The following is a 26,170-nucleotide window of genomic DNA, read 5'->3' as shown; positions in this document are numbered from 1 at the left end:
GCCTCCAGCGCGATTTTTCAATTTCTCCAGAATTTTGAATTCGCTCCAGAAGGCGTGAATATGCAGTTGGGCGGCTAAAAATCGAGTTGTGTACTATACTCAATCTGTTCAACGAGTTTATCTACATTTGAGCCGATTTTGGGAGTGACACCTCAAGAGTGGTTTTTTGACCAGCTTTTTTCAAAATTGAAAAATCCAAAAAATCAAAAGTTTTTCGTTTGTGTGGAAATTTTTGAAATTCACGCGAATCGCTGTATTTTGTACGTAACTAACCCCCCAAAACAAAATTTTACAATTTCCAGCCATTCTGGAGCCTCCAGCGAGATTTTCAATTTCTCCAGAATTTTGAAGTTGCTCCAGAAGGCGTGAATATGAAGTTGGGCAGCTAAAAATCGAGTTGTACATTACACTCGACATTTTAATGTTTAACAAGTTTATCCACATCTGAGCCGATTTTCAGAGTGACAAAGAGTGGTTTTTTGAGGTGCACTCTTGCTCCAAAACTGTTGAGATTGGTAGAATTTGCGCTCCGTGGGTTAGTTCTTGAAGAAATACAGCGATTCGCACAAATTTCAAAAATTCCCTCACGAACGGTTATCTTTTGATTTTTTTGATTTTTTAATTTTGAGAAAAGCTGGTCAAAAAACCACTCTCGAGGTGTCACTCCCGAAATCGGTTCAAATGTAGATAAACTCGTTAAACAGGTCGAGTATAATACACAACTCAATTTTTAGCTGCCTAACTGCATATTCAAGCCTTCTGGAGCAAATTCTAAATTCTGGAGAAATTGAAAAATCGCGCTGGAGGCTCCAGAATGGCTGGAAATGGTAAAATTTGGATTTGGGTAATTAATATTAGTTTTGGGACTTATTATGACCATTTTTACTGACCAAGTACGTACTTTTAAAAAAAAAGCATAAATCGCCAAAAACAGTCAATTTTGAATTTTCAAAAATTCGCCAAAAATCGAAAAATGAACTTGGACAGCTGAAAATTTGGTTTTGGGGGTTTTAGACTATGCTCTTTCCAAAAATCGCGGTCCCGTTCAAATCGGAGTGTGACACCTCAAGAGGGTTCCTTGTTAGATCAACGCAGAATCTCAAATATGTATTCATTTGAGACTGGGTAATTTTTCCCATAAACATGTTGAGTTCAGAAGGAGCGAAACAAACCACGATTTTTCGAAAATCTCCCTTCTTCAGGAACCCATTTCCTCCCTCCAAGAGCACCGTCAGAGCTAAAATTTTCTCTAAGTAACTTTCAACTCAACTGAAGGTCTCTATGGAATTGATATGATCTTTCTGCGCATTTGGAATGCAAATATGGTAAAAAGAATAAAAGAAAATGAAAAAAATCTCATAAATATTGCTTTGGCAGTAAAATTTTGTATTTCCGCTGACCACCTCTCTCCTATCTCTTGACCTTTTGCCTTATATCTTTATGTACCTATATGTATTTGCTCTTTGCTGACCAAGTGTGGAAACGTGTAAAACCGCCTCCATAAAAAAATTAGGTGAAAAAATTCGTCGATGAATTCTGAAGACGATTGATTGAATAATCTAAACAATATAATTGTGTAGTGCTAAGTACAGATACACGATTTTGCAAAATACGAGCAAATTACACGTTACGTAACATCCAGACTGTACGTACACAGGTAGACGTAGAAATATGCGTACGAGCAGGTATATTTCATATCCAAGATTTCATTTCGATGAGCATAAAAATAGCTAACAATTATAGGTAACAATTTGATGCTCACTAAAATAACTATCTATTTCATATTAAATTTACCTACTCTTCACGACGATGATTCAATTAAATATACAAAATACCTGGGTAAAATAGGAATAACGCATCTTCGACAAAATTTTTGAAAAAATACCCGCTCGAACGTAACCATTTGAACTGATTCCCGTTTGTAATGTTAATGAATCACTCGGGTTTGCTCTGCATGGTCTGTTAGCTTGAACTTGAACGTGGATTTAATCGTGATAAAAATCCTAGTGACTCAATGCGTAGAATTTTCGCCGCAAAACCGGATTCTCAAGATAGACGTAATGTATTTTGTTGTATTATGTAGGTCCTAGGTACGTGACTATTCAGTATGGGTATGGGTGATTATAGATACCTATTCTAGTCTATTTGTACGTCAATTCTGACATTGTTTCGATTTCTATTTGCGGATGCAAAGGGTTTTTTTCCTCATGCAGTGAAATAGTACTATCTGGAGGCGAATATTTATGCCTAATACTCGTATGTTTATAACAATGAAAGTTTACCTGTTTGTTTTTTGTCGCCAGAAAATTCTTGAGATAAATTTTCAAGACGAAGATTGAACAAGAGTTTTTTCTGAATTATTATTGATTGGGGGGGGGGGGGTCATTTTCATTCGTATATCTATTAGAGATGTTGTGTTTAAAATGGCTCGACAGTTGGGAATTTGCTGTAAGCCTACTTATTCGAATAATGGTCACGTGTTTTATGATCCTCAGTTGAAGAATAAATTTTATAGGAGAACTCAAAAGGCTTAATGTCGAAGAACGGAGGTCCTATGGTGAGAACTTTGATGTAAAATCTGTCAAAAAAATTATTATTCTATAGAAAAAAAATTATCGTCTCACGTTACGATCTTTTCTTCAAAATTGGAGAAGTTTCAAGTTGATAAATTTTAAGTAATGAAAAAGCTTACTTTACCCTTGAATCTTTAAAGTCCTGAAATTCCAAACCAAATTTCATTTTTGTGAGATAAGCGAACACTTTTTTGAAGTTGGAAAAATTTGTGGTCTTTTCTACTCATTCAGCAGAGTTGTCATGTTTAAAGAAGATTGACGATGTGACTTATAAACTGCCCCTTCGAGTTTCCAATGTTGTAGGCGGAGTGTCACCTTGATTGGCAATGTGCACTATACTTCCGGTCATTCCTCTTTCGAAGAGAGTCTTAATGTACTTAATACTTATGGTAAAATGACTGGTTCTTTATGGACATTTTTTGTGTCACTGCTTCGAAGGACATTTCCTAATGAAATAATGAATAATACAGTTAATCCAAATTAGCTCAAAAGAGATTCAAAATGTTCTTTTTAGAGCAATGCAAAACCTATCATGTTTTGAAATCCTTCTGAAAACATTCCATCTCATTTGGACGATCTAATGAAATTTTGAAATGAAATATTTTTAAAGTAACAGGTAAGAATTTTTACTAATTTTTGGTCTCATGTTGTGCTCTAACTATTCAGCAAATGCGATAATTATTTGAAAAAAATTCACATTTTTCTAATTTTTTTACGTTTTTAAAATTTTAAAATATCAAAAAATTGTATTTTTCGAGCTAGAGAGAGTAAATAGGGTAGGTAGAGGTATCATGGGTGGATTTTTTTCATTTTAATGGTATGATTAAACATATCTATGTACCTGGCTATTCAGTGTACCTATGTATTTTGCAGGTTTCAAAATTGATTGTAACATAGACAATAAAATAACATTGTTCAAAATAAAAAATACTGATTTTTTTTTTTAAGTCATTCATTTTTGATTCTGTTTTGATCAATGACGATTTCCAACTTTATTTTGGGCTTCTATTCAAAATTAAATTAATTGTATTAAGGAAGTTGAAAATATCAATTTTTGAAAAATAATTTAATAAGTAGGTAAATCATAAATGTAGGTAGGTAGGTATAAAATTATTCACGGAAAAAAAATTATAAAAAATAAGAGGCAGTAACTAAATGATGAAATTATAGATGACCGCATTATTAAACTAGGTACTTAAGTAGATACCAAAAAAATCAAATAGAACGTCGAAAATTACTTTTGATCAATAAAAGCAAGAGTGATGATAATGAGTTGGTCATCACAAATACTCAATAATCATGTTACCCGATGATTTCCTAGGTCTGGTATTCATGAAATTAGAACTAGATTATACATTATTATTTTTGAGTATCGAGTAAAATATTGTCGACGCATATAGGTAATTGAAAAAAAAAGGGAAAAAATATCGTACGAAAATATATAGGTCACGTGTGTAAAATTTCATAATTTGCATAAAAGTTGAAATATTTTATCAACCTTGATACTTTCTCTGATACAGCATGAAAAAAGTATTATACACTCGACGAAGACTCGATGAAACAAGTCAACAATAACATTTATCGTATCTTCGTACATTGAAATTAAGTTCTGACTGGTTGAGTATGTAACTGGAAGCTGTGAAAACAAGTCAAAATGAAATTTCGTCGTAGGTAATTACATTTTGAAAATATCTTAACAACTTCGAAGGTCTTATTCTAGCCAACTCGGACATTATATTTGTATTTTTCAAGGCGGTGAACGGTTTAAAATTATATTACAATTTGTTTATTATTTGTCCACCTATGTCTAATGTATTGAATTGAGGTTTGCGGCGAACGCGACCATGCAATTAGTGTACCCTCTAACGACCATTTTTCGCAACTTGGGATATAATTAGGCCTATGACGATCGCGATCGTCTTCCGGGTGCAAACGCGAGATAATTTGACGCGACACGAAGTCCAATTCTGCGAGATGGACAGCGAAAATGTTTCAAGGGTATGAACGAGTGGTGGTAGAACCAATTTTTTTTATCGTTGCTAATGAAAGCCCACCTGTCTGCGTCATTACTTAACAGGTCTTCCTTTCTTCCTTTTTTTCATTTATTGCATGTACTTCCTTTCTATACCAATGTATGTTTCGAACAAATTTCAATTTGCATATACATAGTTTTATTGTATTGCATTACCCATGAGGCACCAACGCTTAATTTACGTCAATAATACGTCAATGATGCGCTTGGTTTACCACAATTATACGTCAGCGTATTATCACCCGGGTCATTCCATGTCAACTCAACCAAAAAAAGGCGATTTTGAAAGTCATGTCTTTCGATTTCGCTCAAATTTTTTTTACAATATCTACCCACCCAGTAAGTAAGAAAGCCGCAATCAGTCTGGTCCCAGCCCCCTCAGGGGGCGGGTAGGGGGACTTCCATTATTTTCACATTGTCTCGAGGTACTCAACTTCAGCAGGCCATTTCTCCAAAACTATGATACTTTGATCAAAACTGATTTCACAGTTCGAAAGGGCATTGAATTTTGAACTTTTCAAGTATTTTGAGATTTTCAAAAGTTGAAAGTTGAACTTTCAATTTGAAAGTTCAAATTTCAAAATGGCACTGTAAGTGGGAGCTACCATTTAAAATTTTGAAAAATTTTCCATAGATGTACATTTTGATACTTTTTTGAAATATTTAGGTTTCGAGTTGGGACTCGTAGACGGAGGGGGAGCACCCCCACCCCCAATTTTGGGTGAAACTTTCGAAAGAAAATCTGAGGCATGTGATATATCGAATTGTATGTTTTCGGCAACGCTGAACACGAATATGACGTTAGATTTTTGATAGGACCCCATCCACGGCCCCCAGCACCTCCCCAAAGGGGGTAAAAGTTCAAAAAAGTGTTTTGTTCGTGCGACACATGGAATAATATGTTTTTGGTGACGCTGAACACGAATATGACGTCCGATTTTTGATTGGACCTCATCCACGGCCCCCAACAATTTTTTTGGACTTTAACCTATTGGGGGAGGTTCTGGGGGCCATGGATGAGGTCGATTTAAAAAACTATGGCTATATTCGTGTTCAGCGATATCGAAAACATACTATTTCATGTGTCACACGAATGTTATCATTTTTTTTTTGGGTTACCCCCTTTGGGAAGGTGCAGGGGGCCGTGGACGGGTCCAATAAAAAAAACCAGTGTACACTTGTCGTTTCAACGCCAGTTATAAGCCACTCGAAGATAGCTGACCAGATATTAAATTCACATTATTAATTTTCTAAATTTAAATACTTACGAAAATTTCTTGCCTTGGCTGGGATTCGAACCCAGGACCTTTGGTTTAGTAAACCATAATCTTGTGCATATTGCAGCCATCACCTGGATATTATTCTTTGGACACTAAACTTGTACTCATGTAAGAATAGGTATGAATACCATGCACTCAACTACGACCCTATGATGGAAACATCATATGCTCAAACGACAAAATCACCATTCACAAAAGTTGATGTTTTTGAAACGTCAGTATGCAGTGATTTAGTGCTTATTTAAGGTCAGGGACGTAGAGAAGTGACTTTTCTGGTTGGGGAGGGGGAGGGCAAAAACCCTAAGATTTTCAACTAATTTGACTGAAAATTCTCAACTTATTCGACTGAAAATTCCCAAGCTGGGTGAAAAAAGAAGGTATTTAAGTTACATAAATTTTATCAAATAGTTTCTTGGAATTGTGAAGTGTAAAAAAAACAAATTGACCCGAGCGAAGCGAGGGCAAACGATTTTCAAAATTTGTAATTTTAAGAAGCAAAACAGCTGTAATTTTGATGTGAAAATGTGCAACAGGGCAAAAGTTTTTTTTTTTTAAAAAAGTGTATTTAGTGGGGAAAATCATAGATTTAGGATAAGATTTGGCTTCAAAAGTTGCGAAAGTTGTTAATATGTAGTGATTGCCCCGATAAATAAACTTTGATGATTGTAAAATATTTTAATTTTTGAAAATTCAGAAACTAAAATATTGTCGGAATTTTCGCACTTTCCCAACTTTCTTGAATTTCTCAACTTTTTTGGAGAGCAGCCCTGCCCAGTGCCCATGCTCCCTAGACCCCTTCCTCTATGTCCCTGTTCAAGGTTATAGAACACTCTCAATGCAGATGTTTCAAAAGGGTAAATTTGCAATAGTTCATAGGTACATAGGTACATCAAAATTACATCAGAAGTACTTCTGGCAATTTTGGCGCATAGTTAACGTACCTACCTACACTGTAGTACAAACTGCAAATTTACGACAAAACTACCATTTATTTACGTTTGGTAGGCACCTAGTACCTCTACCTACCTTACGTATTACGTAAAATTTACATCGTTTTTTTAATCTCTCATTTCACGTAGCAATAACAATGAGCACTCAACAAGCAAAAATGCAGAAAGTAACTAATAAATTTCTTGTAATCAGCGATTGATCATTGTAACAAATGAAAGAAAACTTAACCTTCGCGGAAAAACGCTATTGTTGTATTGCTTTTTCATCATTGTCAACACATGGCCAATCAGCGAGTAGTATTTTCAAAGATAGCCAATTAATGAGTAGTATTTTATAATGCTAAGCAATAATATTATGGCGCGAAATTTGAAAAAGTTACCTATACGTTGTTTTTGTCAATGGTAATTTGAAATTTTGGGATAGGATTCATAAAAAATTGTTTCATAAAAAATTGCAGTCGTACAGTTAATTATTTTTTGCATTCAATTTTATGAAAATCAGACACCTTTCGATCAACAAGAAGCGGAACTGAAAAATCAGAAAAATTAAATTTTTAAACTGATGCTAAATGTCTTAAGGTGAGATCATGTTGATTATGCCATCAAAAGTTGGTTAGTTGAATGTTCTAATTTATGAGAAAGGGCCTTCCCCTATAAGATGGGTGAAACGGCCTTTGATCCAAAATGGGTCTAGAGTGGCACAAAAAGTCACCCTTGATGTAAAAACTCTCCATACAAATTTTTGACCCCCACCCCCTCCCCTTTTGGAGAAACTGCCCCCTAAACATAAAAAATTCAAAGATTTGTTTCTTGGAGGGGAGTTGATGAAAAATTTTGAAATGTTCACAGATTATGTACATCATATAGGGGTACACCCAGTAATTTTTTGAAATTTTTCCCCCTCCATTTTCTTAGTTTTTCAGGGGGTTGAAAATTTTGAACCCTTTTAAAAAAAAATTTTGAGGGGGGTACATCGCTGAATTTTTTTTCAGAACTTGACGATACCCTAAGGTATAACATAATAATATTCCCAAGGACCCAAAGGGGGGTGCAACATGGTCAAAAAAATGAAAGTTTGAAAAAAAACGTGAATCTCCCGTACTAGGAGTACCGCGCGTTTTGTCAACACTGTTCCACGGCACCACCGTGAGAAAACTTCACGTGTCGCGCGCTCTCGAAGTTAAAAATCTTATTGAAGTACCATAACTGCCATCAAAGGTTTTTTTTTGGTGAATATTGTCTTAGATGGTGTGGTGAACAGCATAGGTATACCTACAAGAATTTTCAACCCCCTCCCTTCTTATTTACCTTTAAAAATTCCGTGTTTCAACTTATTTTATGCATTTTTACAATGAAAATTGCGACGTACCTACATTTTTTAAACACGTTTTTTGGATGTAGGTACATATTTTTAAACCCTGTTATAATAGATTATTTTCAAAATTTTTACTTTGGTACGTCATGGTGGAAAATTGAAAAAAAATGTGTCTCAGAGGGGGTAAAATGAGAATTTTGGCAGAATTAACCATTAATGAGTGGTGTGTTGTTTCTGAATGATTCGATACCGCTGAGCACAAATAAGACGTCAGATTTTCTGCTACACGCATCTAGCCTCTCCATAGTCGTCAGCCACCCTCCCCACCTCAATTCTTACTATTTTTGAAATAAAGTTGAGTGTTGTATTAATGAAAGAGGCTTCAGAAAATAGTTTAGAAGAAATACTGGTTTACATTACATAATGGTTATCAAGCCCCCCTCATACTTTTAATAAAAATTGAATACATACATTAAACATCTTTCAGCTCAGACTATTGAAAAAAAAATGTTTAGCATATAAATTCCCAAAAAATTGAGTACACAACTTTAAAAGTATTTCTATAGGGGTTTCAAAAAAAAAATCAAATTTTTAGAGCGATAGGCAACGTTGTCTAACGATGTGTCATAGAACATTGTTGACAAAACGCACGGTAGTATGAAGAACAAGTACGTGATTTTTTCGGAGCCTCAGTCCCCTTCGGAGAGGCCCAGTATGAGTAAAACGAAATCAGACGTCTGTGTTTGCGTTTAGATCACGTGAAAACGACAAAAATATTGTGAAAGTAGCTCCATTTCAAAAATAGTGGAAATTGAGGAGGGGGCTAAGGCTCTGGAGGGGCCAAAAGTAACCATGTAAATAACAGGGGTTAAAAATATGTACCTACATCCAAAAAACGTGTTTAAAAAATGTAGGTACGTCGCAATTTTCATTGTAAAAATGCATAAAATAAGTTGAAACACGGAATTTTTAAAGGTAAATAAGAAGGGAGGGGGTTGAAAATTCTTGTAGGTATACCTATGCTGTTCACCACACCATCTAAGACAATATTCACCAAAAAAAAACCTTTGATGGCAGTTATGGTACTTCAATAAGATTTTTTAACTTCGAGAGCGCGCGACACGTGAAGTTTTCTCACGGTGGTGCCGTGGAACAGTGTTGACAAAACGCGCGGTACTCCTAGTACGGGAGATTCACGTTTTTTTTCAAACTTTCATTTTTTTGACCATGTTGCACCCCCCTTTGGGACTTTGGGAATATTATTATGTTATACCTTAGGGTATCGTCAAGTTCTGAAAAAAAATTCAGCGATGTACCCCCCTCAAAATTTTTTTTTAAAAGGGTTCAAAATTTTCAACCCCCTGAAAAACTAAGAAAATGGAGGGGGAAAAATTTCAAAAAATTACTGGGTGTACCCCTATATGATGTACATAATCTGTGAAAATTTCAAAATTTTTCATCAACTCCCCTCCAAGAAACAAATCTTTGAATTTTTGATGTTTAGGGGGCAGTTTCTCCCAAAGGGGTGGGGGTGGGGGGTCAAAAATTTGTATGGAGAGTTTTTACATCAAGGGTGACTTTTTGTGCCACTCTAGACCCATTTTGGATCAAAGGCCGTTTCACCCATCTTATAGGGGAAGGCCCTTTATTCGACTTCATTTTAATAAAAGTAGTAGGCACATTCTATTACCTACTTATAAATTACTCATAAAAAATATCAAGAAACGAAAAATCAGCTTCAAGTTGATATTTAAAAGCGAACTTGGCAACATATGCAACCATCAACCAATATGGTGAAAGCAAATGCAAAAACCATATTGCAATCAGTGAATAATTTGTTCAAAAATTGCGTAAGTATAGGTATACGTTATCATTTTGTATGGGATTGTTAAAAAATGTATTTCAAGAAAAACGACTGGTGAAGTCTACACAAACTGTCGAATTAGTGTTGCCTAGTTGGCATGCTACATTTAGCGTAATTTTTTTTCATCCAACTTTCAAAAGGGTACTCCCGGATAAAAAAATTAAAATGTCCCGTTCCTCGGATTTTTGTAATTTTGATAAAACATTGTTGGGTGGGTACGTTTTGAAAAAAATGTTGGACCCCACCTCCTCGAATGTGGGCTTTAGATGGGTTCAACTGTAAATAAAACTTCATTTTGGTGTATATCTCGCATCAATGATGCCAAAATATTAAAAGGTATCATTCCTAAAATCGAGGAAATGTTTTGGAACACAGTAGTTTCCATGTTTTAAATTTCAAAAATTTGAGAAAAATCACCAATAATTTAGCTAATTTTTCCGATTTTTCAAAATTGGCAATAACGATAAAAAATGAATCATTTTTCACGATAAACACAATTTTTTTAATGGTAGATACTCAACAATGTTTCATCAAAATTTTAAAAATCTGAGGACATGGACATTTCACCTATTTCACCTGGGAGTATACCCTTTTGGAAGCTTAGATGAAAAAAAATTATGCTAAATCTGGCGTACATTTATGAAACTAGGCAACACTGATTTGACAGCCACTATTTTCAAATTGGAGACGGTTTGTGTACCCCTAAAATATGTACCTCTAAAATTCGCCCTCAGAAAATTTTCTGGCTTTGAAAAAAGTCGAATTTATTGAACACCTACATATGTATACTTACTGACGTGACATGAGCGGTGAGATATGTAAAGTAGGGTACAATAACAAAGAAAATTTTCACATATTGGTGTCGAGTTTCCTTCAGGTATGTATAAGGTTCTTTTGCCTCGATGCATGGAACTGTTCGTTAGTTCAGCGTCGAAAAAGACATTGGCGATAAAAGTTTTATGCTGCAAGAGACCTACCTATACCTATGTAAAATGAGCTTTGAAATTTGAAGAATGATAAACGTGATATTTCTAAAATTATAAGTCAACTTTTCCACATTCTCACGAGGGTTGATATTAAATTCTCAAAGCTGGCGCTATCAATAATAATTCAGCGCGAGTTTTACTCGATATAGGCACGAGAAAAATGTACCTATGTAATTTCATCCTTTTGTGCACGTTGGAAAGAAACTGCGAAGTTGAAATTATTATGGTCGATGTGTATGTGGTATTTTCCCTTTCGGTTGAAACTTCATTGAAACATGCTTTCAGCTTTTATAGGTACTGTTAATTTTTGTTTGTTTTGACTACCACAAGACTTCACATGAAGCATAATTATGTTGGGAGATCCCCTGAAGAGGAATTATCCTTTGAAGCCGTTGTCCTCTATTTCGTAATATCTAATCCTACAGTAGGTACATAAATATAAATGTTGAAGGTATTTCAAATCCAAATTCAGGTGGATAGTAGGGTGGTCGGTCGAAAATTATCGAATTGAGTTTTAACAAGTTAGAGTAAGGACCGCGGAAAAGTTGCTTCTAGGAGGTACGATTGAAATTTAAAAAAGATTACTCCGATTGATCAATGTCTTACGGCTAAGTAAAAAATTCATTTGTTGAAAAAAAGGCAAATACGTTTTTCAGAAATGATAATTATTTCCAAAAACAATTTTGAGTAAAATTTTAAAGCTTTTACCGTAACTTGGGGGTGGCATTGAAAAAAACTCCTCACGAACATTCGGCACAGAATCCATCATCCCAGCATTCCTTATGGCTCCGTAATTGTCACATTGACACTAGACAGCATTGTGTCCGGATTATCTGAGCCTGAGAGAGATGATTCGGCAGATTAAGGGATCTCTTGATTCAGAAACTCCCTTCCTCAAATCCAAGTACATAGGTACTGTCAAGTAAATTTAGTGCTTTTAAATTCATTGAAAATAACAGATTTCCATTCCCGGTAATTTGCAACTCTATTGGTTCTTCTGAGTGCACAATAATATCTCGTTTTATTGGTTTTAATCGCGTTTGAATTGGTTTAGCCACTTTAACTTTGAAATAAAAAAAAAATGTTAGTTTGAGCAGTTGAGAATTTTCTAAAATGTGGCCCATTACTTCGAACACCAAAATGTGGATGTAAACTAAATTCTACTATTTCAAATGCAAATAAAATGAATAAAGTTTACTTACTTACAGATCAATCAAAATATAATTATGTTATTAGGTAGATCCGCGAAGAGATCGTCATTAATACTGCAATTAACTTTGAACACGTGTAATACAAAACCCAAATTTATAAAATGCAAAAGTGATTATAATATACTCGTACTCGTACCTATTCGATATAAACATATGAAGGAAGTTGCAATTTGACTGTACTTTGCTGCAACAAACATGGCGCAACATGATGGCCAAAGAAGGGGTCCAACAAAACGGGTAAGACACATGAAACAGCTCCCATTCATGCCAAAAGTAGAAAAAAATTGACTATACCTTGACTGGTTACAATTTTTTTTGACCCTTGTACGTGCATCAATTTTATTTACCAAAATAATAATTCTATGCCTCACGATCACCAAATTACTATGTTAGTACATATTAGTAAAGAAAATTGACTCACAAAGAAAATTTTCAAAAGAAGTACATTATTTAACTGAGGAAAGTAATGAGATTTTCAACAAATTCTGAGGTTTATTTTCCCTGAGAGATGTGATGGAAGTAAATCAAAACTGTTGAGTTCATTTTACTTGTTAGTTAAATAAGGAAGAAAATGCGTATTTTGATCATTCAAGCGATTAGCGAGAGTGAATAATGTGTGTTTTATGATCTTAGCTAGTAAAAAAAATTTTGGCTAAATTTTTTTTTGGCTTTTTGCGTACATGTGTTGTTTCATTGAACCCCTTGAGCATTATGTCGGAGGAAAGTACAGATTGCAGCTTTTTTCATAATATTTTCCAAATTTTGTTTAATCACGTTTACATTTTTTAAAATTTTGTTTTTGCATTACAAGTATTTAAAGTAGATACTGATAGGTAGTATCTATAGCTGGACTGTGTGTAATTGGATTACCTTGGTGCGAAGTGTTCTTGTACTAGGAAGCGTGAACATTTCACTCAGGTAGGTGTAGTCTTTTGGAATAGATTCCATAATTTTTTCAGAATATCTTCTACCACTTTTTGGCCATGCACGATTCATGGTCTTGGACCAGTGGCGGTCATTCCTGTGCCAAGGTGGCGCAGCTTATGGGGATGAACGTAAGGTTCAGACTTTTGGATTTCGATTCCCTTTTCCTCACAGATGCATTTCGTTAATTCTTGAACGTACTCGAGTGCATTATCACAGCGAAGACGGCCTACTCGCATGTTCTGAGAAGCCTCAGCTCGTTTCAAGAACTCAGAAAAACATACACCTACTTTAGAACGGTGTTTCAAAACGTACGTTACGTTATAGTGTGAGTGGTCGTCAAGCACATTCATTATTTCCTAAAGTTACCAGTATCCTGAAATAACTTGGAATGGGCGTCTGGTGAGAAATGAATAAAATAACAATGAAGTGTGAATTTATGTTGCCAAGAGATCTTTTTTCCATAAATCGCAAAATCAAGTCGGAAATCCTCAAACAGCATTTTTGATACCAAATTCAATCTTTTAGAAATTGAAATTTACAAAAAATTGTGATTTATCTGGTGATTTCTGAGGCTAAGCACTTTGCTGTTGTTTGAATGAGATTTTCTGCGAACTTGGAGTCAATTACTGAGTCGATAATCAGACATGAAATATAATCTAAATCTTAGTTAGCCATGAAAGAATATTCAAAGGGTGAAAATGGAAATTATCCATTTGTTTATTTTTCATAGCTAAATTAGATTTTATGCCTGATTTCCAATTCAGTAATCCCTTCCAGGTGCTTTCTGAAAATTTCATTCAAACAACGGTAATGTATTGGCCTCAGAAATCATCCGATTATAATTATTACTTGCATGTTTTAATTTTGTTGGTTTGAGAAGAGGATTACAAAAAATGTTGTTTTGGATTTTCCGACATGATTTTGCGATTTATGGAAAAAAGCTCTCCTGGCGACATAAATTCGCATTTTATTTATTCATTTTTCACCAGAGGTCCATTTCAAGTTCTGTGGATATTTGTTAATCCAGGAAATATGGATTGTCCCTTTTTTTTTGCGTTTTCGTTCATTTTTTCTCCTGACAATTCTGAGAAAGTGAACTTTGATGGAGCGAATGTTTGATTTATAGGACAAAATTTTGCGATCTGGTGTGTACTTCAATGCGTGAATATCGTTAACATTTGCCTATGTATAAAAGGCATTCCTATTTATTGTAGGGACAGGGAGTAGTGAACATATTATGGAGTCCTGAGTAGTAGAAAATTACTGCAATAATGTATTTTTGCTTATTTATGAACGCTTGTAATAAAAAAAAATTATTCCATCACTCAATTATTGTGTACCAAACCAATGAAGACGCTTGTCTTTATGTTGTCTGTTTTCTAGGTGTTGTTTTAGTTTGTTGTAGTCTTTGAAAACCATTTGGCAGGTTTTACAGTTATATGAGATGAGTTTACTACAAAACAAGTCAATGTAGCCTTGTAGAGCAGATGGCCGTTGGAACTTTTTTTCACACACTGTGCAGATGTATAACTCTGAAAACAAAAATTCAATCAAAAAACTGAGATTTTATGACACATATGACAACGGATTTTTAACCTAACTTTAATCATCAGCATCGTTGAGATCAACTGAAACCCTAAAAAAAAATCACACTCCAAGTCACACAAATCGATTGTTGGTACATTAGAAAGCGATTGTTGTTGAAGATCACTTTTGCGACAACTGATCTTAATCACAAGAAATTAATAATGAAATGAATTACTTACTATTAGGTACTTACTATTACTTACTTTTACGCGTATAACTCTGAAAACATGAAATTCAGTCGAAAAATTGAGATTTTATGACACATACGACAAAAGATTTTCAACTTACTTTTATCATCAGTATCATTGGGAATTCGGGATCAACTGAAACCCTGAAAAAAAATTACACACCAAGTCACACAAATTGATCATCGGTACATGAGAAAGCGATCGTTGTTCAAGATCCCTTTTGTGAATCACTGATTTAATATAGGTGAAATTATGATATTCTTAGAAACTGTTGTGCCAGAATTGAATAATGCTTCCAAATGAAAAAAGTTTTGCTCGAGGCTGGGTTTGAACCCACAACCTTTTACTATACTCACTAACCATCAACCTAACCTATTGCTCTATTTACTGATGTTCATAAAGAATGTGGGGCTAAAAATGTTTGTATGCATTTTTCTTGATGCGAAGTGATTAAATTTTTATAAAATTTGAAAGTTTGAAATACTATATTTGATATAGGTAACTTTTTGAGACAATTATGGAAGAATGGGGTTGTCTTACATAACGACCTATCTTTAAAAAAGAAATACTTACCTACTTATTCTTTATTTTTCTATTCCTGTTACATCGTTTATAAAATCTGATCACAATGTCTTTGTTACAATCACTGGCGAATATTTTGTTTGCCTTGAACAGTTTTTTTTTGTTTAATTTTACTCACAGAAAACTGCATTCTCTACACACTAACCTCACTCTGAGCCCGCGAACCACCTCAATTAGGCTTTTGGATTTGTAGGAAAAATTCGCACCCCGTACTACAGCTTATCTCAAAGGAGGGCAATTATTATCTAAACGCATAGTAAGCTAATAAAATAATTCGACCATTTTTTTCATTTTTCTGGAAAAAAGATGAGTTTGGGTGAATTTTTATATTAAAGAGGCATGAATTAAAAGTGTATTGAAATTTATTATCTATTGGCGTAAAGTTTTATGAATTTCGTGCACCTACTGATGAAGGTATTATTGAACATTTTGCCTTCTGGATTTTTGTGTGCGTTGACATTGAATGAAAATTACTCAGAATAAAATGACGAATGCTTTACTTTATTGAAACACTTACATACCTGCTCATTGAAAATTTTCAGTAATAATTTTAATTCAAAGTTTGATTTCCACTAGGGACCTCATTTTTTTCACGACTTTGAACTTGAATGACTTTTGAATGCTGAGAGCTAGAACTGCCAATGAAAAACCATATTAAAGACAGCAAAACGCTGAATATTTTACGCTATCAGTACATCAATGGTTTCGTTAGAAATTTTGAGTAATTTTTATTCAAATTTCATGCACACAAAAATCCAGGAATGAACATTTTAATAAAACCTCCACTGGTGTGGTGCGAAATTCACAAAACTTTACACCAATCGGTAGGAAATTTTGATATGTTCAATTTTCATGTTTGTATTGAAATTCACCCAACACATTCTTTTTCGAGAAAAAGGGGGGGGGAATGTAATTTTATTTGTTTACAATCATTTTGGTAAGAATTTGCCCTCCATTGAAATAACTTAGAATTCCAAAACAAAAACTTACCAGTTTTTCATAATTTTTGAAATACTTGAGTGAATATTCGGATTCCTATACGTGTCGAGGCAAATTTGAATTCTACTTACTTTTCGGAACAAACAAAAAATCTTGTACAGGAAAAGTTCCCATCTTTGAAATTGAATATAGTATCTAACGGACCTCTACATTATAAAAATTTAGGTTCATCTGTCAGCCTTTTTATTTTCATGGCTCCTTTTGAAGACACGGTATTATTTCATTGAACTAATTTATGTAAGTGTTGTTGAATTACCAAAACTATGCATACTGCATACGTACCATGCGTGAACTCGCAGAGATTTGCATTTGATCCATAATCACTAAAAGGATGAAAATAAAATTTATTTGATGTAATAAAAATAAGCACATTGTCGAAACAATACTTCGAATGATGGAGTAACACCATGTTTCGTGCAAAAACCATAGTGATCAAGTCAATTTTTTTTACCTTTATCGAGGCCTAAAGGAAGGCTTACTTTCACTTTATTTACAACATCTACCACATAGCGTAAGCTCTAGTATTACCTATAAAGACCCTCCTATGCCCGGAGGCGAGGCGGGGAGCTGGATTATTATTAATAATTATAACAAAAATTATCACAATAAATATTATAGAGAATAAATAAATAACAAAATATACATAAACAAATAGATACAATATTTTGAAAAAATTCATATTTGAATACCTCTCTCCTCTCCAACTGGATGACAACTCCGAAGTAATTAGCATTGAAATAAAAAAAGAAAAATGCCGGAGGATGAACACAGACAGTGGTGAAATCTGGAATCTAATTAGGTACCTACTATATACCTTTACTGCAGATAAGTTAAGCCTTTTAAAAGGTGTGAAAATTTTGTCCCATCAAATTTCATAGCAGTCATTTTTCACACACAGAAATTAAACTTTATGTAGTATAAGATTACCCCTTAGAATACTTTGTGTAGGCAACTTATCGTTTCCATCTGTGTCTGGCACTTCGCGAGGTTCCCTTGGCAGCATTCTGGATGTGTGAAAATTTCAATTGGAAAAGGTTGGTGCATTATTTAATATTAGTTTGTGCAAAATAAAAAATTGCTTACTTTTTTGAAAACTTATCAGTCTCCATTAAAGCGGAACATTTTAGGTGCTTGTGTAGATGTCACTAGAAAGCAACGGGAAACTACTAGTGGAAGCTCGAAACAACGTCGATTCCCCAGAATAATCGCAGTTCCAATAGGCATTCGCCTCGCCCTGTTAGGGTACCACAAAAATGCGATTTCCAATGCCCTGTAAAGGACAAGGAACCACGACGACGACGATACTTACATGAGATTTACTCATGTTTTCGATATTGTTATTAGATTTGTATATGAATCAATTTGTTGTTTATGAAGAAATTGATAATCCGAGGGTTTTGTGATCCAACATTGGCATCACCAAGAGGCGGCGAAAGAACCTCTTCTCGCAGATGAAAAATTGTTGTAAAATTTTTGAACCAATTTTTACCAAATTTTTACTCTCGCATCCTCCTTTTCATAAAATCATAGAATAGGTTATACAATTAGCGTTGAGTACTTAACAGTGTGCCTGAAGGCTATTTCTCACTTTTTGTGAAAATTTGAAATGTTGAAGAATATACTTACATGAAATTGTAAAAACACATTGGAATTGAGATAACTCGAAATTTCGGAAATCCGTAGGTAGGGACATGGGAATTTAAGAAATCAGTTGACATAAATTGGAAATATTTTTTAATGATCTCATAACATCATCCTGGGTGAATTCTGAAACAATCAGGAAGCTTTTTACTTGGTACATTTCCTATAATGTACATTGGAAAACAATTTTTTTAGTGTGTAAGTTTTACACCTAAGAAATACGAGGAATTACTTACGCGTATCCACTTCGACTGGTATGCCCCCGTCCTTCTAAAAACGGTCGGTCTGGCGAAATGTATCTATAAAAAAGTTGTTTCTAATTTTCAGGGTGGTATCCTCTCAATTGTTGGCTGAAATGGATGGTATTCAAAAAAGCCTGAATATTTTCATACTATGTAGCTGCTACTAACAGACCAGATCTCATTGATATGGTTTTACTTCGACCTGGGAGGTGATTTGAATATTTTAATTTACCATTAAAAAAATTAATATCGCTAAAGTCTTCTTACGAAAGAAATTTGAAGACTTTGCTTTATTACATATTTTGAGAGCATTAAAAATATTTTTTATCGTTTTTTTACGGATTAGATAAAATGTTATTTGTTGGGAAATTCAAAGATACGGAAAGTAAATTAGCTGTTTCGAAAGCTTTGACAAGAAAGCGAGTGTGAAAGTATTTCTTTCTGTAACAACAATAATACGTACCTATAACACTATAATGTAGTATCTCTGATCTGAAGAAATTTCCACCCAATACTTAACGCATTGCAGTTTCACAGATACTTCGTTACTCAGCATTCACTCAAAATTATCATCACCATCCTCATGTTTTAATTTTATTAAATCTCACCCGGTATCGTTATGATTTTTCGTTGAGAATTTGTCAACTACCTACAGATTTAAATTCACCTCCGAAGTGAAATTAAAAGAAATAGTTCCATTATTATCGGACTGGAGTAAAAATTAACTGGAGCTGATTTAAGTAGGTAAGTATACGATATTTGCTCGAATGCCTGGTTGAGGGCAGCTCGTCATCGCATAAAATATTCGCCAACCGGTGGTAATTATTTCTTATTTTAATATCAAATCATGAAGTAATAAGTTAAATCAGTCGTGTTTTATCATATCTATGAGAAAATGAATTCTCTAATACGAAAAGGTGAATTTTGATTTGGGGGTAAGGTCCATTGGGTATTTTTTAGTTACAACCCTAACTAGTACGTGTGTGAAAGCAATTAAATCCAAAACTACCAAATTAATCCAAATTTATTTCGTGTCGAAATGATCGTGTTATATTGTACGTGATCTGCGTGCAAAAAGTCACCCCACAATGTCATTGTAAAAACCATTTCCTGATTTGATAGGCTACGCTTCGTTATTACGCCTGAATGATCAAATTATCTAATCGATAAACGTTTGAAACATAGGTATAGGTAGCCTATCATCTGTGTATGAAGACACAATTGCTATTATTTTTTAATTTAGTGATTGGTACTTAATGAAGTACATATTTTGTAATCATTTTTTCGTCTTATAAAGTAGCTTGCAATGATTTGTATTTATAGAATCGTTGAAATTCTAATGATGCGATGGTGTGTCTCTTCCAGATGATACAAATTTATAAAATTATGTATCTATTCGTCTTCAGCGACGATTTGATCAAAGCTATTTCGCAATTCAAAGTTGAAGATTTGAACTCACTCAGATTAATTATGTATTATTTTGCTACCTATGAGGAAATTGATAAATGAATTCGATTTGTTAAAATTAACACACTGTATTTATTCGATTATTACAAAATTTGCTTGTTCAACATCTTACACCTAGTAATTAGCTTCGTAATCTTACTTTTGGTTTTTACTTCTAAACTTCGGCGTTTAAAAAATGATATACTCAACTATTCATAACGACCATATCACGTAAATTAATTACACTCAATATTCATTAAAGTCTGGACTTTTTCCACTTAGAATATTTTTGGATACTATCTATTTCAATCTGAAATTCTTCCTGAATCATTTTTTCCCCTCAACGTGACGATATAATTATGTAATGATTGTTTCGGGTAGATACAATTATTAAATTCGTTCGAGTTATTTTACATACCTATAAATAAAACTGATGTAAAAAAATAACACTTTCCGTACTTATCTAAAATCATAATTACTCATTATAGCTTAAAAAATAAGTGAAAATTCGCCATATTTCTTGAAACTTGATGAATTATTCCAAGACCAAAATGCACTTGAGACGTTTATATCGATAGCATTTCAATTTATTTCCGATGTTGCCGGTGCCATCCGCCGTATTTTTTTTCTGCAAAAGAATGAATCATACACATTAGAGTTTGTTGACAGCAACACGTACATAAAAGTTAGACTCAGACTGAACTTTACGATTTAAATAAATTTAATAAAAATTGTTTACCAGACGAAAATAATTTGATAAAAAAAATGTAAAAATAATATCAATATTTATGATGACACTTGATTGGAGAAATTATATCGAATAAATTACTCGTGTTTGGATGCGAATATTGACCCTTAACCAGTTTACAGATTGGTATTTTCAATGTATGAGATTATAGCTAGTGAAAACGCGTTCTTTGTATGCGAGCTGATTATAAAAATTAATTAAAACCGTTTAATCGCGCAAAAACAGACAGTATGGTTTTTATGTTTTATGTACGTATGTATTTTCGCGCTCGGAATCGTCTTAGAAGATCTGCGTTAAATCAGGTCAGTTCACGTGAAAATGTTGCAGACATGCATCACGCGTCCTTGCATCAAATTATGCTGCAGATTTGAAGTACAACGTAAAAAAGAAAAAATGATCGCAATTAAAATGGATATTTTTTTGTGTTTAATTTGATTTCATTGGCCCTATTTGATAGAATATCATTATGCATAAAAATTGATTAGAGAGGGTATCTCGGAAAGCATTAAAACTCTGAGAAATTGGGAGCACCTGAGCTCAATAATTTGAAATTATATTTTTTTAAATTTTGGGTATCAAAATCCAATAAAACGTTCCTCCAATTAATTTTTTTCAAATGAAATGAAACGTTTCAGAGTTTTATTGAATTTCATTGATCTCTATACCAATGAAGCCTGCCATAGGTATAAAATTATATGAACGATTGGGAACAACTTACCTACGGGATTTCATTCATTCTTTACCAAAGTTTGATGCTTTTATGCACCAGTTTCGAACATCATCTGTATCTTTGCAGCACATGGGATATACTTCGGCAGACATGGTAAATTTCGCACAGTACTGACATAAATCAATGACACTCATCTGAAAAAAAAATTCAAAAGTAAAAAAAACAAGATCACTTTTTAGCTAAATTTTTGTAAAAAATGGGGCTATTTGCGATGGGCCAGTCATTTCAATTATTTATAGATACCTATCTATAGGAGTTTCACCGAAACTTGAATTTTTTTACTTTTTCAATCCGGAGACGTTCTAATGAATGAAATAGGATAAAACTTGGGGAATGGGGTTCTCTTGGGAACTAAAATGGACCCCTGCAGTTTGGAGGGTCAAAGTTGAAAAGTACAGAAAGGTCATTTTTTTGGAGAAGCACTTGGCCCCAAATTGATGAAAATGGTCCAAATTAATTCCATTGGCGAGTATCGCCATTGTAAATAACCTATCCAAATAATTTCGGATTCCTAGGTCATCCCCACCCCATGTAAGGTTGAAAAAACCTTTGACCCCACCTCACTCTTAAAATTAGCCTAAGGAATCCCAATGTCCAGCATACAATGGGATGGTGCCAGTTAATTGCCTTTGACGGGTTTCAACCTTCTAACCCTATTTGACCCCTCTCCAGGGTTAAAAAAGTGGATTTTTGGGCCATTTTACATGTTTTTTGACCTTTAAACAAGTCTACAGCCCCTCCAAATAGACCTGGAGGGTCCAAATTTTCTCAGTACATCGGGAGAATGTACCACAAGTGCCTTTTGCAGGTTTCAGCCATCCAAACCCATTAGACCCCTCCCCAGAGTGAGAAAAGTGGATTTTTCAGCTATTTTCATTTTTTTTTCAACTTTTAGAACACCCTGTAGCCCATCCAAATTGACCTGAAGGGTCCAAATTTTCACAGTACATTGAGAGGATGTGCCCCAAGTGCCTTTTGCAGGTTTCAGCCTTCCAAACCCATTTGACTTCCTTCCAAAGTCGAAACACTGGATTTTCAACCGAATTTTTAGCCAAATTTTTGTAAAAAATGGGGCTATTTGTGGTAGGCCAGTCAATTTTTTTGGTATACGAGAGGGGGGAGATAATCTAGATGTGAGTAAAAATGGGTCTCAAAAATCTGAATGTTTGCACAATTCAAGCCTATACCAAGTTTAAATAGGTACATTAGCTGAAACGAAATCAAATTATGCAATGAAAAATTCTTCTCACCGGTCCTTCAATCAAGGTCACATTTTCTTGTCCTTTTGGTTGGGTGCAATTGGTAAAATGAATGGATTCATAAACTTCCCACGCAGGAGGACGCGTTAATCCAAGGGCCAATAATGCGCAGAGAATCAAAAATATGCACAAGTTCTGCAACAAAATAAAAAATTGAATAAAAAATTAATCGGTGTCGTATCTAAGTAGGTAGGATTGTTAATAGGTACGTAAGTAAAAGGCTGCCAGTAAGTTAAATTATGACAATGACTTGCTGTATTCATCTTTTGTAGTACCTGTTTTAATCTACGATAGCGAATTTAAAATCTGAGAAGGAATTTGAAAAATGTAATTTTTTAAAGAAAAAATAATCGTCTATACCTATATGGGATATGTTTGGAAGAACTTTCATATAACTTTGGTATTAGGTATTTACAGTATTCTATCCTCTACATGGACTGATTTACTAAAAAAGTTTTACATCCCTATTTACTAATTCCTGAAATCGATCATTTTTCGAATCAAGTATGACGAAAATAAAAATCTATCCTCGTAATTCATTTTTAAAAATAGCTTCTAAACGTGAAACGCAATTATTCGCAAAAATGATGAAATCAAAAAATAAAAAACGTATTTTATCGCAAAGTCTAGAACATTAGTGATTACAATGTCTGTGATTCTTTTTCATTATTTGTTTTGAGCAATAGTACAAAATCGTATTATTCATTTTACGTTCTGTCTGGATGGTCAAAATCAAGGTTAATGGAAAAGTCTGTAGTACATACGTTTTTTCATTTTAATGATGGTGTGTGTAAATAGGCTTTTTATTGCAAAATTTGGCTAATTATCTTTTATTTTTATCTCAAATAGAATGGATTAGGTACCGGAAATTACTGAAATAAAAATGATTTGCTTAAATTATTTCGGTGTTGATACTTTGGAACGAATTTGAAAAATAATCGAAATGATAAGTATCAGTGTATTGTTAATCGCGGTGATAACCTTTCAAAATTGGAGCGAAGAAAGGAAAAAAATTAAAACCAATAAAAACTCTAGATAGTAGAAAATTCAAATTTTATGAATATAAGTACGTAAAATGTAGGTATGAAATGCCTGAGGAACGGTGTTTCTCAGAACTTGAGTGAATCAATACTTTAAGTTCTTCAAGTCGTGATTTTGTTTGAGATCTTTCTACTTATTTCAGCACTCAATGTTGTTGATATAAAATCTACCTATACACTTTCATGTGTACATTTTAGTGATAAAGCACCATTCAAATTAATATCTAATCCGCTTACACCTACGATATTATTACTCTAAGTTTCATACTGTAGGTACGTAAACCATTTCTGCAGAACGACTCTTTACTTTTTTAAGTGAAATTAAGTTTTTGAAAAAGTTTACAATGTTAAAGATAGCGAGGTACAAAATCTAAATCACATCATTTTTTGCATTCCATTTTATTTACATCTTCGATGTGCGAGGTCGACGGTTTAAATTCGTTCATTATAATATGACTGACGTTGTCAAACATACTTGAACTGATTTTTTAAAAATGTTACTCGAATAATTATATACCTACCTACACCTAATTCTTTCATCATTGTTTAAATACTTATCTGCGCCCATAAAAAGGAAATCCCGATACGTATAATTACGTTCATATTAGAAGTGAGGAAAAAATCAATGAAAAATTCTTTTAGACGAGAAAATCGTCCAGGAGGTAGCTGAATATAGATAGGTAGGTATGTACGAAAAATAATACACCATAAAACTGAATTGTTTTATATTGAAAAAAATTCTGGTTCATGAAATAGGTTAATTCGAAATGATAAGAACCGATAAAAGATGAAATTGAAGAAAAAAGTAGCTGTACCTATAGCTACATAGTTACCTATCGAATTTATTTTTAAAGAATCTAAAAATATAAACTTCATTTCAAAGTAGATACAGACAACCCATGAATCAAAATTGATTAGAGAATAGCTCCCAAGTACATACATCAGATACCTCCTTGTCCTCACATACGCATTATTAGGATACCTATCTATTGTTGAAATGTCTCAATTCGATTAAATTAATTTACATTAATATTTTTACGAGGTAACTCTAACAGTAGTCGTTGTTAAATTGTAGTGACGAAGCTACGTAGTAAAGCAGAAATAACTGTAACGTGTTATACCTATTGGCTCTCGATCAATTCGCAAAAAAAAATTGTAATCAATCGGTACATTTCGTCATCTTATAGACACAAATTTTCAAATTGATTTATCGATATTATTTCAATTCGTTTTGTAATTCAATTACCTATAGTTAGATGTATCATTGCATTCTCATTAGGTATACAAACAAACGATTGAATAATCTTTTGTTGTCACAGGTGTTTGCCAGTTTTATAACCAATGTAAAAAACTATTCATAAAAAAAAAAAATTTAAATGAAATTAAATTAATAATGGGAATCAATTCTGATAATAAAATTTGCATCAATACAACATTCAAATCAATTATAAACGCCCTCAAATTTTTTTTTTTAATTCGGTGACTAGGTACCTACCTATTTTTATACAGAGAGAACTTTCTCTACTTTTCGTCAACAATTTATAAAAATTTAAAAAATTAGAAACGACACAAATCCACACCATGAACAATAATGTGAAAACAAAATATTCAAATTTTTGTTTTCTGTAAGATATTTAGTTCACTAAAAATACATACGCGATACCTCATCAATCTGAAGGAATTTAATTCAAACTAAACCGTATTAATGAAAGCGAAAGTTTGGTTGTTAAAATAAAGCAGTCACATACTACATACATAAGAGGTGGGTATTTTTAAATGCATTTTTTAAAAAAATGCAGAAGTATTTTTAGAATAATGATTTAAATGCATGAGAAATACATACTTTCATATTGATAAATACAAGGTTCAGTTTAAAAGAGTATGAAAAAAAAATATTTAAACGTCGAATCGCGATCGAAAATTGTCAAAAATTATTTACGGATGAAGAAAAATAGACGTACGTTTAAAAAACATTCATCAAACTATTTGAAACGCGCGCTCAAATCAAGTAATGAGCCTGTGCGTTATAGATATGTATTTATACGTTAAGACAGAATAAAAGTACGAAAATCACGTGTTTCATTACTATAATACAAACGCGACTACTATCTCTTTTTAATTCGCATACTTTTAGCAATTTTCCTGCTTTCGAATGAATTTTAAAAATGTTTATGGCTATAAAATAAGAACTTTGATTCGTATGTCTTTATTGTCTTAATGAGTCTAACAATTTAATTAATTACAAAATTAGGTATGTAGAGAGGTGTTCAATATACTGAATTAATTGTTTACAATGATCGAAATTTCATTGTAACTCCATTGTACATAAAAAACACGGATCCAAAAACAAATGATAACGTAAACATTTTGAAAAATGTTTCACATCACGCATCACAATGATGACTGTCAGGTATCTATAGCGTACAATACATTCATTCAATATATTCTGGTTCTTTTCCATTCAGGATATCAACTTCAGTGAGTAAGTAGGTACTTAGTGTAGTTGAAGCATTTTTGAAAAAAATGATTTTTTAAAAATTGATTAGGGTGTCGGTTTAGCAGATTTTTAC

At 33.4% G+C, this 26,170-nt stretch overlaps 1 protein-coding gene and 1 long non-coding RNA gene across 2 annotated transcripts in view; one reads left to right on the top strand and one right to left on the bottom strand.

The window, feature by feature from the left end:
• LOC135835517 (uncharacterized) overlaps positions 1 to 26,170 on the top strand; it is a 236,458-nt gene that overhangs the window by 105,621 nt on the left and 104,667 nt on the right. The gene's annotated exons all lie outside the window — the stretch shown is intronic.
• On the bottom strand, positions 21,290 to 25,669 carry LOC135835487 (uncharacterized). The gene is made up of 3 exons (XM_065349755.1): positions 25,444 to 25,669; positions 22,552 to 22,695; positions 21,290 to 21,435 (listed from the first exon to the last, which is right to left on the bottom strand). The coding sequence occupies exons 1-3, from the start codon at positions 25,447 to 25,449 to the stop codon at positions 21,304 to 21,306; spliced, it is 282 nt and encodes a 93-aa protein (XP_065205827.1). The 5' UTR covers positions 25,450 to 25,669; the 3' UTR covers positions 21,290 to 21,303.

This window comes from Planococcus citri, chromosome 2, assembly GCF_950023065.1.
Source record: "Planococcus citri chromosome 2, ihPlaCitr1.1, whole genome shotgun sequence".
Classification (NCBI taxonomy): domain Eukaryota; kingdom Metazoa; phylum Arthropoda; class Insecta; order Hemiptera; family Pseudococcidae; genus Planococcus; species Planococcus citri.
The sequence above is the reverse complement of the archived record's forward strand: the minus strand, read 5'-3'. Positions and strand labels throughout refer to the sequence as shown.

What these genes read in the sequence shown, in the direction of transcription:
- LOC135835487 (XM_065349755.1), bottom strand. An exon ending in TGACCTTGATTGAAGGACCG is followed by an intron (nt 21,436 to 22,551) that starts GTGAGAAGAATT and finishes TTTTTTTTTCAG; the next exon opens with ATGAGTGTCATTGATTTATG.